Here is a 17,133-nt window from a genome sequence, read left to right as displayed (position 1 = left end):
CCAGCCATTCTGGGATCTGAGCGAGGCATTGGCTGTAGCAGGAAGTAGTTAGATATTTTCTGCTCTCAGCTCTGTTGGGGATACAAATTAATGTTGGCCACATGCTGTTATATGATTAAGAAAACGCAGGTGCCACTTAGAAAGGTTTACCTAGACATGAGGGTGGTCAGGATAGCTTTGGGGTTGAGGTACATTGTACACCTCATTCCTGAGTGATTAAATATCATCAAGGCATGACTTAGTATTTGGCTGGGTACCCAGGGTTGTGGACATGGTCTTGGAGATATAAACAGAACTACATAGACATAAAAATCTATGATGGGCTATATACTCTATAGATGTAATGTTTTATTGCATATATTAATTTGTATCTATGACATACAGACCCTTAGCTTAGTTTTAATTATGTTCTAAAACCTATGTGCCAGTGATTATATATAGATATTCCCTTCTTGAATACTTGTTAAGCATGACATTTGAAATATGATGTAAAAATCAATGTTAATAAATTCTTTAATAAAAAATCATCAAGGGAAAACTGTTTCAGATATAGAAAATTGCATATGCAAAGGTGGGAAGTGATTTAATGTGGTGTGTGTTTGCATGTTTTCCAATCCTGGGGCTTGAACTCTAGACTTGAGCACTGTCCTTGGATTTTTTTCTCAAGGCTAGAATCCCACCGCTTGAGCCCCAGCACCACTTCTGGCTTTCTCTATGTATGTGGTACCGAGGAATCAGACCCGGGTCTGTGCTTGTTAGGCAAGCACTCTACCACTAGGCCAAACTTACGGCCCTGTGTTTTGTGTTTTAACTCCACAAAAAAAAAAATGGAAGAGGGGAGACTATATATATAGTCATATATAGCTTTTAAGATGGGAGTCCAGGCCATATTTTCATTAATTGGAAGTGGAGGGTTATACTGTTGGACTTATGTCCAAGAGGTAGAATAATGAACCCTAGAGTTTTAGTAGGGTTAGGATGACCTGTTCTGTTGACTTGCAGGTAGGACACTCAGGTGATAAGTTTAGGGAGTTGGAATGACTAAAAAGAGTTGAGTTAAAGTGCTGTAACATTTCTAATTACAAGTATTTAGTAGGCTAGATGTAAGCATTATTTCAAAATGAATTCAGGTACACAATTTACTCCTTTAGCATTGGATGGACTCAATATCATTGTGCATAGAATACTCAGAAAGTGTCATTGAGTGGGGAAGAAATGAAGGTTAGCCCGCAGATGCCCTACTTTTTCTGTGCAGAGGCTCCTTACCAACACAGAGCCCTGCTGCTGTTCATGCAGACATGAAAAGATTCAGGCAAACAAATGGAGGGGAACAGTGGCATGTGTAACTCATGCATTTGATGTTGCTATGTTTTAGGTAACAGTTGACAAATGGGAACCTTTATTGAACAACTTGGGGCATGTCTGCAGAAAACTGAAGTAAGTACAATGAAGCATTTTTTTTTGTTTTATCATTATTCTTATTTTTTAATACCAGGGTTTAAACTCAGAGGTTTATACTTGTAAGCAAGTACTCTTAACTACTTGAGCATGTCCCCCAACATACTTCAATTTTGAGTGGTCTGTTTGTATTTTTATTTCATAGTATCTTCCAGCCTTCTTGTGCTTGGATGCTTAGCTAGAAGAGGCATCCAATTTATTGTTTTATTATTTATCTCTGATTTTTTTTTAGAAATTTTGTGAATTATAAGTGATTCTCTTTTTAAGTTAAAAATTAATTCAGTATTGAAAGGTGATTCGGAAGGTCTGGGATAGTAGGATCCAATTAAAGCCATGTTCCTATTCTAGCTCTTCCTTCCTTTCCACCCCCAAGATTTCATTGTACAGCAAACAGACAATATCTGAAAATGGTTCTGTTTTAGAAAGTGCTGAAAACTCTAGGTTAGTCAAGATTCAATGTGTTTTGGGGGCAGAGAAAGCCCCTTAATACTTGTATACAATACATAGAGTAGTTTTAAAACCTTAAAATAAGTGAATTGCATTTTGAAAAGGAAAAAAGAATTATAGGATTTCTTTGAATCTTTGCTATATGTTATGAACTATAGTAATTTCTAGACTTTGAACATAATTTTTTTTCCCACAAAAGATTTCACTCAGCAAGTATTCCACAGAACTTTGGGGAAAACTGGTCTAAGTAATTTTTGGACCTTAAAACTACTCAGCTTGGGCTGGGAGCATGGCCTAATGGGAGCATGCTCACCTAGCATGCATGAAGCCCTAGGTTCCATTCCTTGGTACCACATACACAGAAAAGGCTGGAATTGCAGCTATGACTCAAGTGGCAGAATGCTAGCCCTGAGCAAAATGTGTCCAAGGACAGTGCCCAGGCCCTGAATTCAAGTCCCAGGACTGGCAGAAACAAAACAAATAAACAACAACAACAAAAAACCCCTCAGATTTAAACTGTCATGGTGTGTGATGAGGTTCAGGCAGTGAATTGGGGATGAACTTCTATTTGGGGTCCTCTCCAGTTGCAAAAAGAGTATAGCAGATCTGAGCTAGAGTACCCACTATTGGCAGAGGGTCCATATCAGGAAAGCATATTTCTTAATGTTATACATCCATAAAGCAGTCTAGACTGCTATTGTAACAAAGTTCCTTCCATGTTTACATAGATGGAGATACATCTTAAACCTAGAAATTTATTACTTTTACTGTGCCCATAATGATTTTCTCTCTCCCCTCCTTACCCTTGTCATCTTCCTTCCCCACCCTGTCTTCTCTTAACAGAAAATATGCAGAGGCATTGGATTACCACCGGCAAGCATTGGTGTTAATTCCTCAAAATGCATCCACCTATTCGGCCATAGGATATATCCATAGCCTGATGGGCAACTTTGAAAATGCCGTGGACTATTTCCATACAGTATGTCATCTGTTTGTACCCAGCTTTACCTGTGGTTAATATTTGCCCTACATTTGAAAAGGGTTTTTTGTTTTGTTTTGTTTTGTTTTTTGGTTGGTTGTGGGGCTTGAACTCTAGGCCTGGGTGCTGTCCCTGAGTTCTGCAGCTCAAGGCTATCACACTATCGCTTGAGCCACAGCGTCACTTCCAATTTTCTAGTGGTTAATTGGAGATAAGAGTCTCATGGATTTAGTGCCCTGGCTGGCACTGAGTGCTATCCTTGAGCAAAAAGTGTCCAAGGATAGAGTTCAGGTCCTGAGTTCAAGCCCCAGGACTGGCCAAAAAAAAAAAAAGAAAGAAAGAAAGAAATGTGATGAAACTGAGGTGAGCAAGTGTCCAGTAGTACTTGTCACTCAACTTTATTGGGTGTCTTATCCAGGCAGGAAGCACAGAAAAACATTCCCAGCTGTGTGCTGGTTGCTCATGCCCTTAGTCTTAGCTGCTCAGTAGGCTGAGATCTGAGATTCACAGTTCAAAGCCAGCCTAGACAGGAAAGTTTGTGGGACTCTTACCTCTAGTTAACCACCAGAAAACTAGAAATGGCACTGTCGCACAAGTGGTAGACCTCTGTACTTGAGCAAAAAGAACTCAGAGACAGTGCCCAGGCCCTGAGTTTCAAGCCCCATGACTGACCAAAACAATATATATATATATAATAATAATAATAAATAAACAACAAAGAAAACCATTCCCAGTGATGGCCTTTGGGGACTCTCAGTCTTTGTAGTTAAGATTCTTAGAATTAACTTCCTAAAATCACTTTTTTTTTTTTTTTTGCCAGTCCTGGGCTCTAGCTCAGGACCTGAACACTGTCCTTGGGATTTTTCAAGGCTAGAGTTCTACCACTTGAGCTTTCCAACTTTTTTTTTTTAAATGTATGTGGTACCGAGGAATTGAACCAAGGTCTTTGTGCATGCTAGGCAAGTGCTCTACCACTAGGCCAAACTCCCAGCCCCTAAATCACTTTTATAGAACAGTCTGTTTGTTCAGCACAAGGAAAAAATCTTCTGTTAGTCCTGAGATATGTTTTATCAAAGCTATGACATTATGAGTCAGTACCATGACCACAAGGGAAAAATGCCTCCAGTTAAAATTCAGTGTAACTGTTTTTCTATCATTTAATTTTTTTGCACTTAGAGAAAATAGTGCCAAGCATATCTAGGCATGCATTTTTTTTTTGAATCAGGAATCAGAAGAAAATATAAGTGAAGTAAGTGGTTTTAGTTTTCAAGCCAGGTGATCAGTGTCCCTGTCTTCCCAAGAGAATGTCTTTAAATATTTAATTAACCTCTTCTGTGATCTAAGTAATGCAGAAGTGTCAGAGTAAACACTGTGGATTACAGCATCTTAATCTCTCAAGGAATAGCATTCAGGTAGTCGGTGGAATAGTGGATTGAACCTCCTGACTCTCACCCACTTCCATCAATCTCAGTCTTACAGCTGTATCCCCATCAGTACTGCCACCATCCCACCTAGATCCTCTGAAATACCTTGAAATGAGTCTGTGTGGGCATATTTTCAATGAGAAAGTACTACATTTTTAATAATCATGTTCAATCTTTTTTGGCAGGCCCTTGGTCTTAGACGAGATGACACCTTTTCTGTTACAATGCTTGGTCATTGCATTGAAATGTACATTGGTGATTCTGAAGCTTATATTGGTAAGATCATAATCACTTTTATTGAATTATATTCTACATTTTCAATTACTGTATATCTGTCTGAGATTCTTAAATTCTCATCCAAGATTCTAAGATTTATCATTCTACCTTTTTAATTACATAAAGTCCTGAGACTCTGGGTTTTCTCATGCAGCTATGCTCGACATGTGCTCAGTTTGGTTGGTCTGTTACAGATTCATTCACACTAGGGTGGCAGGTCCGATCCTCTCTTTATCGGGCTTTCAACCCTGCTTTATTCGTGCTCTGATATCCTCAGGGATGTAGTGAACAAGAGCCAAAGTTTCTAGAACCTCCCTGGAATTGGAGGTTGTATCTATTTGTTGTGGAACAGTGTCATGGAAGTTAGTGACTCATTTCATGTTGAGTACCTGGTGCACACAAAACAGTTACAGAGTAGGTGTGAATCACTGTTACAGAGGAATTAATCTTCTTAAATAATAAAAGAAAAAATCCTGAAGGTATTTTCTAATACATGAAGGGTTCTGGCCTTCCTATTTTGTAATACATGGCACAAAATAATAGTAATCGTGACATTTCAGTGGACCATTAGAATGCCTTACATTTACATCAGTGGCATATAGTTTTAATTTTGTAAAGATAACAGGGGAAGTGGTGGTTTCAACAACAGTGTGTACTGTGAGGTCACTGGAAATGCTCTGCTGCTCTCTATGGGATTTGTTTGCTTGTTTGTTTTGGTCATCCCTGGGGCTCTCAGTCTGGGCACTGTCCCTGAGCTTTTGCTTAAGGCTAGCACTATACCATTTTGAGCCTCAGCTCTACTTCTGACTTTTCTGGTGGTTAATTGGAGATAAGTATCATGGACTTTCCTGCTCGGGCTGGCTTTGAGCAGTGATCTCCCATCTCAGCCTCCTGAGTAGCTAGGATTACAAGTATGAATCACCAGCTTCCAGCTCTCTGGAATCCTTTGGGACTTGACTGCGTTGGTGGTATGATAGGCTTGCCCGTGAGTGAAGGTCCCTAGCTAGATTGCTGGACCTCTTTTTGTGGGGATTTCATCCTAGCCTTCATAATATTATGTGCTCAGGGATCTTAATGCAAGACCTTCTGAAAAATGGAAGTCATACATTCTGTTCATCCAAACAAGTCACCGTGGGAGGGAGCTAGCTGTTCAAGAGTGAGAAAGCAGGGCCGGGAGTTTGGCCTAGTGGTTAAAGTGCTTGCCTAGCATGCATGAAGACCCGGGTTCGATTCCTTGGTACCACATACATAGAAAAAAGCTGGAAGTGGTGCTGAGGCCCAAGTGGTAGAGCTCTAGCCTTGAGAAAGTCCAAGGACAGTGGTCAGGCCCTGAGCTCAAGCCCAGGACTGGGAAAAAAAAAAAAAAGTGAGAAAGCTGGGGGTTGGCCTCACTGAGAGTATTAGAGTCATGAGGCACCAAACAGCTCTTAGGATATAACAGCTGTGCTCTGAGTAGTAAATCCAGTAGACAGAGGGGCTTCTCTCAACCATTATCGTATTCAGGAAAAAGGTTATTCATTGGAGTTTTATTAATGATTGCTCCCTACTGGAAATGACCTAAACATCAGTGGGAGAACAGAGAAACAATTTGTGATGTATTCATAAAACTGCCTAAAAAACTAGTAAATTTACATGCAGTTTTGAAAAAGTAAGCATGCCTTCCCAAAAGCAATCTAAAGGTGAGAGGAACCCTCCCAAGGACACATAATGCGATAAAGTGAAAATTTTAAATTGGTTGAAAGTCAACATACATTTTTGTAGAAATTGACAGCATTCTGGGAAAACTTAGTCAAGTATCTGTACTATATATTCAAAATAAAGTATAGTATAATTGGATATAGTATTTTTAAAATAAAGAGCATGAGAAGAGATGTAGTTTGGGGTGAGCAGTGTGAATATGTACAACAGTAATATCTATGACCATAAGGTACCCTGCTCCATGCTTTCAAGTTTTGGATGCTCAGACCTATTGTATGTAGGTATAAGGTAGGTAAATTTGATAATTTTAGAGTACTGAACTCTGCATGTTGAGCATTCATGATATTTCCTCAACAAGATCTTAAAACCATCTATTCATAAATACCTGATGTTTACTGTGGAGATGCCTGTAGAGATGTGGAGAAACTTCACAGGCCAAGAAAGAATGTGCACTGATTATGCCATTAGAGGGAGACTAGTAGCCAGCAAGACTGAGGGGTGGTAATAAAAAGTCAGAGTGTGATCCCAGCATTGCAAAATCCTGGAATATGGACTAGAAAGGGGCAGGGTGTCTATGGCAGTAGGTGATGGTCTATGTTTTTCTCTGAAGTTGCTATGTGGGATATATAAGAATTATCTGTTCATGAGTGTAAGAGGGTCTAAGAGGAAGTATGATTTGCTACTCATCTTATAGATCAGTTCCTTAAAAATACTTGGAAAAAAGTTCTTGCACCCTGAAGAACCTGGCTGAATCAGTTCCATTTTTCAGTAGCCCCTGTGACTTTACGGGAAAGTCTAAGCCTTAACTTTTTTGTTAAGACTTCTACTATGGTGACAAAATACCAGATAGAAACAACCTAAGGATTTAGTTTTGCTTGTGGTTTCATTTCTTCATGGTAGAGAGGACATGGTGAAACAGAGCAGTCAAATCCTGCTGACCAGGAAATAAAGCAGATACCTGAACTCCTTCCTGGCTTTTTCTTTTTTCCCTTTTATTCCATTCCAGCTCTGTGGTATAACTACTCACATCAGCTCTTCCTTAGTTAATCGTCTCTGTAAATCTCCTCACAAACACTTTCAGAAGTGTGCTTTACTAATTAGCCAGGCACATCCCAGTCCAAGTTGTGAATCAAAATCAGCTATCACAAGTTCTTTGTTTTAGGAGACCAGTTGGGCTCAAACGTGAATCTAAGCCCAGGCTGGAAATGCCTTGAGGAATGGGATAGACTTTCTGGGTCCTTGAGGGAGTGATCTCAAATTGCCAGATTATTGTTCACTACTGGTTTTGTCTTCAGGAGGTTTCCATGTCATTATCTGTCAAAAGTACCTCATCATGAAAGAGGATAGGTACCTTAACCTGCTAGGGTGTACTGCATGAAATTCTCAGGGAATGTCAGAAATCATGGAATGCGATGTATTGGTTCAGATATGTCCAAATACACATTGTTCTTAAGGTTGGCATGTGGGAAATGTACTGTGGCTTTCATTAGCAGTAGATTAATAACCATTCCAAATATACAGACATACAAGATCTCGCACTTGGACCAAGAGCGTGGCCTAGTGTGCTTGTCTCGCATGCATGAAGCCCTGGGTTCAATTCCCCGGAGCCATGTACACAGAAAAAGCCAGAATTAGTGTTGTGGCAGAGCACTAGGCCTTGAGCAAAAAGTGTCCAAAGACATTGCCCAGGCCCTGAGTTCAAGCCTCAAGGACTGGAAAAAAAGAAAAAAGACCTCACACTTGTTCATGGCTTCCTTACTCATGGCTCATACTCTTACCAATTGACTCATGCCTCAAGCCTGGAATTTTGCTTGTGAGAGATCTCAACCTCCTGATGATTACAGGAATGAACTATTAGAATCCAGCTTCTGCAGGTGGTTCCTGCCTAGGTCGGTGAGGAAAAGTTGCCTCCATGGTTCATACAGTATAGGGCTTTGTAAACAGGTGTCTGTGGAGCCACTTGAGAACAACGCCTGCATGGGTTTCCAAAAGTCTTCCCAGTAGCTCCCTTAAAAGTAGTGGCAAATAAGCTGGGCACTGGTAGCTCACCCTGTGACCCTAGTTACTCAAGAGGCTGCGATCTGAGGATTGTGATTCAGAGCTGGCCCAGGCAGTAAAGTCCATAAGACATTTACCTCTAATTACCCACCAGAAAACCAGAAGTGGAGCTAGTGCTCAGAGTTGTAGAACAGTAGCCTTAAGGGACAAGTACAAGAAACTGATATCCTTTCCTGTCTCTGTTCTTGGAGAAAGTCCTTTTACCTACCTTGAAAGTAGTTTGGTTTAAGTGATATAATGATGGAAATGTTAGTTCAATGATGGAATCTCTTATTTTAATTATGTTTCTTTTTAGGAGCAGACATTAAAGACAAATTAAAGTGTTATGACTTTGATGTACATACAATGAAGACACTAAAAAACATTATTTCACCTCCGTGGGATTTCAGGGAATTTGAAGTAGAAAAACAGACTGCAGAAGAAGCAGGACTTGCACCACTGGAAAACTCCAGAAAAACTCCAGATTCCAGACCTTCTTTGGAAGAAACATTTGAAATTGAAATGAATGAAAGTGACATGATGTTAGAGACATCGATGTCAGATCATAGCACGTGACCCAGGTTTTGGTTCCAGGCTTTCACGTGCTGTGTGAGTCAATTTTTCCTCATATCCTTGCCACATCCCAAGGATTTCCTGCTTTCTAAAACGAATCCAAACTTCTGTCTTCACATTTAAGACCAGGGGCCTTGCCTTAATAGACAGGACAGAACACCGCTACAGCAGGTGTGTTCTGATTTTTAGTTAGATGTAGCGGAATAAACAGGTAAACTGTCCATTATGACTTCTTCTCATCTATGTCTATTTTGGAATAATTTTAGATATATAAAAAAGATTCCCGGTCAGGGACAACACCCAGGCCCAGGGATAGGGTGGTAGCCTTGAGCTGAAGAGCTCAGGGACAGTGCCATGAACAACAACAACAAGAGAGAGAGAGAGAGAGGGAGAGAGGGAGGGAGGGAGAGAGAGAGAGAGAGAGGGAGAGAGGGAGAGAGAGAGAGAGAGAGAGAGAGAGGGAGAGAGGGAGAGAGAGAGAGAGAGAAAAGAGAAGAGAAGAGAAGAGAAGAGATTCCTGGTTTCTCCATTAATACCTTTCGTTACAGTGATAGGGACTAACATTGGCCTGTTGCTAGCACAACTCCATTTTTCCCCAAGATGCTCTTTCTGTCTTATTTGATTTTTTTATATACCAGTCTAAAATTTTTGTACTTTTTCATATGCTTCCCTGAATATTTTTAAATTTTTCATAGTGATTACCTTGTAGATATAAAATCTTTATCTAAGTTCATTTAGTTTCAGTATTGTATAAACATTCTGCTGCTACCTAGATCCCTGTCTCTTTTTAACATGTCATGACCCAAGAGAAGGAATTCTTTATACACTGTTTGCCCTCAACAATTATAATTGCTATCTTATCACTTGCCTTTTAAGTCTTACAGGAAAATAATACAGCCAGGCGCTGGTGGCTCATAGTTATCATCCTAGCTACTCAGGAGGCAGAGATCTGAGAATAGGGGTTTGATGCCAGCCTGGGCAGGAGAGTTTGAGATACTTCTCTCCAATTAATCACAGAAAAAACTGTAAGTGGCACTGTGGCTCAAGTGGTAGAGTGTTAACCTTGAGCATAAAGGAGCTCAGGGACAGTGCCTAAGCTTAGAGTTCAGGCTGCAGGACTGGCAAAAAAATAAAGGGCGAGGGAGAGGGGAGTTACGAGGCAAAACCACACTATAGTTAGTACTTTTTTTTTTTTTTTTGCCAGTCCTGGGCTTGGGCTCAGGGTCTGAGCATGTCCTTGGGCTCTAACACTTGAGCTCAGCACCACTTCTGGCTTTTTTTTTTCTATGTATGTGATATTAAGGAATTGAACCCAGGTCTTCGTGCATGCTATGCAAGCACTCTACCACTAGGCCAAACTCCCAGCCATTAGTACTTGCTTTTAAATCACCTGCATAGTTACCTTTACCAGTATCTTCATATATGACTTTGAATTTCTGCCTCCTACTCCTTTATTTCATATGAAAGAATGCTTTTACATTATTCTTTCCTTCCCCTTTTCAGTACTAGAGATGGAACCGAGACCTCACACATGAAGCAGGCTAAATCTCACCACCACTCCATTTGTGTTTCTTGCAGAGCAGGAGAATGGTTAATTTGCTTTCATTCTTGGTTAGTTTTACTGGGTATATAATTCTCACCTGATTTTTTTTTTTTTTTAAATCAGCTGTGTAAGTAACAGCCGAGTCTTCTGGCCTCCATGACATCTGGAAAGTCAATACCAGATTACTGCGGATCCTTTGCACACAAGTTTGTTTTCTTGTCGAGTGTAGAACTTCTTTTTGTGCCAGTCTTGGGGCTTAAACTCAGGGCCTGAGCACTGTCTTGGGCTTTTTTCCTCAAAGCTAGCACTCTGCCACTTGAGCCACAGCACCCCTTCTGGCTTTTTCTGTGGTTGTGGTATCAAGGAATCGAACCCGGGTCTTCATGCATGCTAGTCAAGCATTCTACCACTAGGCCAAACTCCCAGCCCCTGGAACTTATTTATTTTTGGGGGGTAGGGGAGAGGTGGGGCAGGTCAAGGGGCTTGAACTCTGGCCTGAGCGCTGTCCCTGAGCTCTTCAGCTCAAGGCTACTGCCCTACCCTATGCTACAGCCCCACGTCCCATTTTCTAGTGATTAATTGAAGATAAGAGTCTCTAGGCTTTGTGACTTTGTGTTGCTGGGGGGATGGTGAGATTCTCAGATCTCAGCCTCTTGAGTAGCTAGGATTACAGGTATGAGCTACCACGCCTGGCTAGAACTTATTTGGGAAAAATACAAAAAACAAACTACTGAAGGGCTGGGGGTTTGGCCTAGTAGGTAGAGTATTTGCCTTGTATGCACTTAGACCTGGATTTGATTCCTTGGTACTACATAGAAAAAGCTGGTAGTGGTGCTGTGGCTCAAGTGGTAGAGCTCTAGCCTTGAGAAAACCCAAGGACAATGCTCAGGCCATGAATTCAAGCCCCAGGACTGGCAAAAACACGAAAACAGTACAAAGGTTTGAACTCGGAGCCTCATACTTACTAGGCAGGCCTCTACCTCTTGATCCATGCCCCTAGTCCTTTTAAATTTTATTTTTCAGATAAGATCTCACGTACTTGCCTGGGGCAGATTCAGATGTATGTCCTCTAATGTAGGCTTTCTAAATACCTGGGACCACAGACATAAACCACCATAACCAGTTGAGATGATGTCTCACTGTCTTTCTTGAACTGCCCTCATTGGTACCTGTCTCCTGAGTAGCTGGAATTACAGATGTAAGCCATTGCACATGTCAGTGTGGAACTCCTTAGCTAGCTTATCCTCCTGGCAGTGGGAATTCTTGAATGTCTCATTAAATTTGGGAAGTTTTCAGCCATTCAAACATTTTTTCTTTTTTCTTCTCTGGAGATCACTACATTGCATATCTTGGCAAGTTCAATGATGTCACATGAGTCCATTTATTTTTCCTTAATTTTTTTTCCCTCATTTCTGCTTCTCACACTGAGTATCTGTATGTAGTTATCTTCAGGCTGTGGGTTCCATTTTGTCTGCTCAATCTGTTGCTGAATTCCTCCAGTGGTTTTATACTTTTCAGTTCCAGAACTTTTGATGGATGAAAAAAACATAGGGAATGGAAGCAATTTCTATTTATATCACATTCTTTTGGTGCCCTGAATTCTTTGTGATTTCCATAGTGTGTATGTGTGTTCCAGTTCCAGAGCTTGAACTCAGCGCCTGGTCACTGTCTCTGAGCTTTTGTGCTCACTCTACCATTTGAGCCACAGTTTTACTGTTGGCTTTTTGGGGGTGTTAATTGGAGATAAGAGTCTCACTGACTTTTGTTGCTTGGGCTGGCTTTGAACCACAATCCTCAGATCTTTGCCTCCTGAGTAGCTAGGACTACAGGTGAGAGCCACAGACAACCAGCTGCATATCATTTTAAGTATACCTAAGCTCGTAGTTACAAATTCTGGCTTTCCTCAGTAATAATTTCTATCAATTTGGTGTGTATGCACTAGCCATGTTTCCCAGTTTATGTGTTTTGTAGTGTCAAGGTTGTTTTGAATATTTTATTGGGATAACTGGAAATCAAATCTCCTCCTTAGGGATTTTTGGTTTTGTTATTTGTAAAGAACTATAGTCACCCAATTCCAGACATTTTGAAAAATCTATAGTACTTGTGTATTTACTGAATTGCTATTTTCTTATCTCTGACCAGCCTATGACCTGCCAGCTTAACTACCTTAAATGTCTGTATCTAAAAAACAAAACAACAACAAAAACCATGTGTGTCACTCAGTATCCTCACAACTGTTCCTGGGGAAACAACCATTGTTCAAAGGGTCAAAAATAAGTCCTGCACCTCTGATGGTTCCTTGGTACCAGTAGCACAGGACATGGTTTCAGTTTGCTTTCTTGTTCCTATGACAAATTACCAGAGTAAAACTTAGGGAGACATTAAAAAAAAAAATTTTTTTTGTCATTTGTGGTGCTTGAACTTGTCCTGGGCACCGTCCCTGAGTTCAAGGCTCGCACTCTACCACTTTGAGTCACAGCTCCACTTTGGGTTTTTGAGTGGTTTAATTGCAGAGAAGAGTCTCACAGGGACTTTTTCTGCCTGGTCTGACTTGAAACTGTAATCCTCAGAACTCAGCCTCCTGAGCAGCTGGGATTATAGATGTGGTCTACTGACGTCTTGCCGAGAAGTTATTTCTTTTGGCTCATTTTGAATGGTTTCAGTCTTTCATGGCAATGGAATACATGATGCAATGCCAGGATGCAGAGAGGAATGGACTTGGGACCAGGCACAACCTGGTGTATTTCTAGTGACCTCCTTCCTCCAACTAGGCCCCCATGTCCTAAATTTTCCATCTCCTCAAATAAAGGGCCACTGAGTAGACCTACATTTCATATTCAGACCATAACCTGCATGGTCTGTTCCAACTGGGCAAGTATTGTGCTCCTCACAGCGGCACCATCACTAGAGCTGTAGACCATTTCTTACCAGGTGGTTTTCAAAGGTTCCTTAGGGAGAAAAAGAAGAATGTTTGTTTATTTTTTTATATTTTGCCAGTCCTGGGGCTTGAACTCAGGGCCTGAATGCTGTCCTTGGGCCTTCTCAGGATTAGAGCTCTACCACTTGAGCCACAGCACCACTTGGAATCGATTTGAGGCATATTGAGCTATAAGCAGATTTTAGGTGGCTAAAACAGAGTTTTAAGCCAGAGTACCGGGGCTGGGAGTTTGGCCTAGTCGTAGAATGCTTGCCTAAACTGCACAAAGACCTAAGTTTGATTTCTCAGTACCACACACCTAGAAAAAGGCTGAAAGTGGTGCTGTGGCTCAAGTGGTAGAGCTCTAGCCTTGAGAAAGCCCAAGGATAGTGCCTAGGCCCTGAGCTCAAGCCCCAGGACTGACCAAAATTATTTCTAGTCCAAGACTAGAAGTACAAGAAAATATAAGTACTTGTATAATTTACTTATTTTATAATAGTGTAACTTCTAAGTACATATTCTTTACTGTCCATAATCCACATACAGTTACAGGTCTATACCTCAACCACATACTGACAGCTCCTTAAAAGAATACTTCTGAATTTAGCCAACTACATCTGCTGTGCAAAAGGGCTTAAATATATCCAGTTAGCTGAATGCAGCACTCTTTAACTTTCTAAAATATGATTCATGACCATGATAGTAAGATGAAAAATGGAGAACAAAGTCCTAATATGACATTTGACAGGGAAACCTTTATCAGATAAGTTTTAACACATTTTTGTCTTTTTTCACTGTGTTATTTGTACAACTCCGCCTAATGTACTGGGCCATCGTAACTGCTTTGAACATTCTGACCTCAAACTCTTCATCTGAACTGTTAACCACATGATGATGTGCAGAGCCACTAATACTATTTCTACTGCTTTACTAAACACAGAATGCTTCTCTAATTTCTTCACTATCTTTAATTTTCTGCCATCGTTGAAGATTGTCTTTTATTTATTTTAGTGGCTTTTTCAGATCACAGGTATGCATGCATGCTTATTTTTTATGCCTTTATTTACCTGGTACTAAAAAATGACTATAAAGCATTTTTAATAGCTAAGATGAAAATATTCTAATAAAGTGCTGAAGTTTTTCCATATTGTCTGCCAGAGCAAAATCTTTTTTCTTTTTCCTCTCTTCCTTGATTACCTGTTGTCACATGAAAAAGCATGTTTGTAGCTCTCCAGTGTAGCTCAAGGATGACACTGCTCAGTCACTGTGTTCATCCTAACGTGCGCTTTACTGCTGCAAAATTCTGTGCTTGGGAAAACAGCATTTAGAACAGGCTGGCTAGCAAATGGGAAAGTAGGTCTTCTATGTTACTGTTTTTATGTAAAATCATAAGCTTTTTTAGAAGTATTCCCTGAAACTTGAAAGTAAGGTTTTTAAGGAATAATCTCATCTGAACTCTAAAATTCTTTGAGAGTTTTTTTGTTTTTGTTTTGTTTTTTGGCTGGGGAGCGGGGGGACGTGGAAAGAGGTGTTGCCAGTCCTGGGGCTTGAACTCAGCCTCTTTAGCCTGTGGACTGTCCCTTGAGCTGCTTTTGTTTAAAGCTAATACTCTACCTTCCACTTGAGCCACAGCACTACTTCAGCTTTTTATGTGTATGTGGTACTGAGAAATTAAACCCAGGACAAAGCCACATTCGCAGCCCTCTAAAATTCAATTTTATGAAATCATTTTTCAGAACTTTTACTTGCAGTAACCTGAAGAACTACAAAGTCTTAAGAAATTAACTTGGTAGCAAACTAAGAATTTTGCTGGTTCACCTTGCAAGAAATATGCACCCAGGAAACACTAATTCCTGCTTAAATGAAATCTGGGTGATTTTGTAGGGACAACCCTTGAACGTCACAAATTCCAGTGGTGAGAGTGGAAGTGGTCCATGACAAATGAGACAGAACAGTCTCATTCCCAAAAGACAGATGATGTAACGTCACAGTGGTGTGGTTAATAAATAGTGAGGACACAAATTATTTTCTGTTTGGAAATTTGGGAATATCTTGGCTGATTTAATAAAGGAATCTCGGTGTAAAAAATGTCTCATTTTGAGGATGTGAGATAAAGGTTTCTGTTTCTAAATCTAGAAACATCTTTGGAAATAAAAAATACTTTGTCTGAATTTTCAACTCAACTTTAGAGGCTGGGAGTTTAGCCTAGTGGTAGAGAGCTTGCTTGGCATGCATGAAGCCCTAGGTTCGATTCCTTGGTACCACATGCATACAAAAAGCCGAAAGTGGTACAGTGGCTCAAGTAGTAGAGCTGTAGCCTTAAGAAAGCCCAAGAACAGGTCCTGAGTTCAAGCCACAAGACTGACAAAAAGTTTTCAACCTGAATAATGGTTGGAAACTGAAGTGGGAAGATGTACACATACACCCAAAATTATATAGGATGTATATCCTATGTTTAAGTCCTACTAAAACATTCAGATGTTAGATAAATTCTGGCTACGTTTTTTAAAAATCAGGCTCTACTGCCCTTATCTTTTTTTTTTTTTTCTTTCTTTTGCCAGTCCTGGACTTGAGCTCAGGGCCTGAGCACTGTCCTTGGGTTTTCCTCAAGGCTAGTGTTCTACCCTGAGTCGCCACACCACTTCTGGCTTTCTATGATGTGGTACTGAGGAATCAAACCCGGGTCTTCATGCATGCTAGGCAGGCACTCTACCACTAGGCCAAAATCCTGGCCCCTACTGTCCTTATCTCTATCCTCAACCATATATTAGATTTTGTCTGGCAGTTCCATTTTCTTAACACCACAGATAATAAGCCATCAGAGCTTTGTTCATAACATCATTCTGAACTCAGTGGGCTGAAGTAATGCGCTCATAAACAGCTTGTCATAAGTGTATTTATACTAGACTTCCTAACAACTGGCTGCTTTTTGAGTATTTTGGAGAACTCTGCTGTTGGGTTGAGAATTGCTTTGAGTCTCAGCTCATTTAAAATGTCACATTTCAACTCTTCTAGGATGGATACTGATGGAGCTATGAAGTCTTAACTTCTAGATTGGTCTCTTAAGACCTCAGATATTTCTAGTTTCTTTTGCATATAGGCAACAAGACCCCCTTTAGAGTAACCTTCAGGTACGGGCAGCTATCAGACCCCCATACCTGCCACTTTGGGCAGCAGCCATAACTCCTGTCCCACCGTGATGAAGCCCCTGGCTCGTGTGTCCACACCTCGGGCTCCACCTCCTAGCCCCTCCGAGCGCCTTTGGGTTCTATAGGACACCTCACACAATAGCCAGCACGTCTCTCTTGGGTGTAGGGGTCCTGCCTGTCCCTTTGCTGGCAATAAACCTTTCCTTTGTTCTTTGTGCCTGGATGTCTATGTGGTGGTTTTCTGGCAAAGTCTAGTTTAGTCTAATATATTAAAGTAAACTGGACTCGGAAGAGATGGACGGTGCGTGTTTTCTCTCCTGTGCGGAAGTTAGGTCTAAATTACAGCTAGGCACAGCTCAATACATCTACACACAAACTTACAGAGGGGAGGAATGGAAAGGCCTAACTCCTGTGAACGACTAAATTACTGCTGATCAGAACAAATACCAGGACATGGAAGGGTTATGATAAGTGAGAGAGCACAAGAGTAGAGGAAGGTGAGATGCAGTCACTACTCAATATAGGACTAGAGGTGGGGACAGGAGGGAGAAATGAAGAGGCCAAGCCAGGCGCAGTGGCTCTGCCTGTCGTCCCAGCTACTCCAGAGGCTGAGCTCTGAGGATCGCGGTTCA

At 40.8% G+C, this 17,133-nt stretch overlaps 1 protein-coding gene across 3 annotated transcripts in view; it reads left to right on the top strand.

The window, feature by feature from the left end:
• Positions 1-9,115, top strand: part of Cdc16 (cell division cycle 16) — a 32,122-nt gene extending 23,007 nt beyond the window's left edge. For all 3 annotated transcript variants that reach the window (XM_090341834.1, XM_090341835.1, XM_090341833.1), the window contains 4 exons: positions 1,376-1,437; positions 2,749-2,884; positions 4,494-4,584; positions 8,636-9,115. In XM_090341834.1, the coding sequence (XP_090197960.1) occupies positions 1,376-1,437; positions 2,749-2,884; positions 4,494-4,584; positions 8,636-8,895 (549 nt within the window). In that variant the 3' untranslated portion in view covers positions 8,896-9,115. The remainder of the gene's footprint in view (positions 1-1,375; positions 1,438-2,748; positions 2,885-4,493; positions 4,585-8,635) is intronic.
• Positions 9,116-17,133: the final 8,018 nt, after the last annotated feature.

This window comes from Megascapheus bottae, chromosome 11, assembly GCF_031878675.1.
Source record: "Megascapheus bottae isolate mThoBot1 chromosome 11, mThoBot2.hap1, whole genome shotgun sequence".
NCBI lineage: Eukaryota > Metazoa > Chordata > Mammalia > Rodentia > Geomyidae > Megascapheus > Megascapheus bottae.
This window is presented reverse-complemented; position numbering and strand designations above follow the sequence as displayed.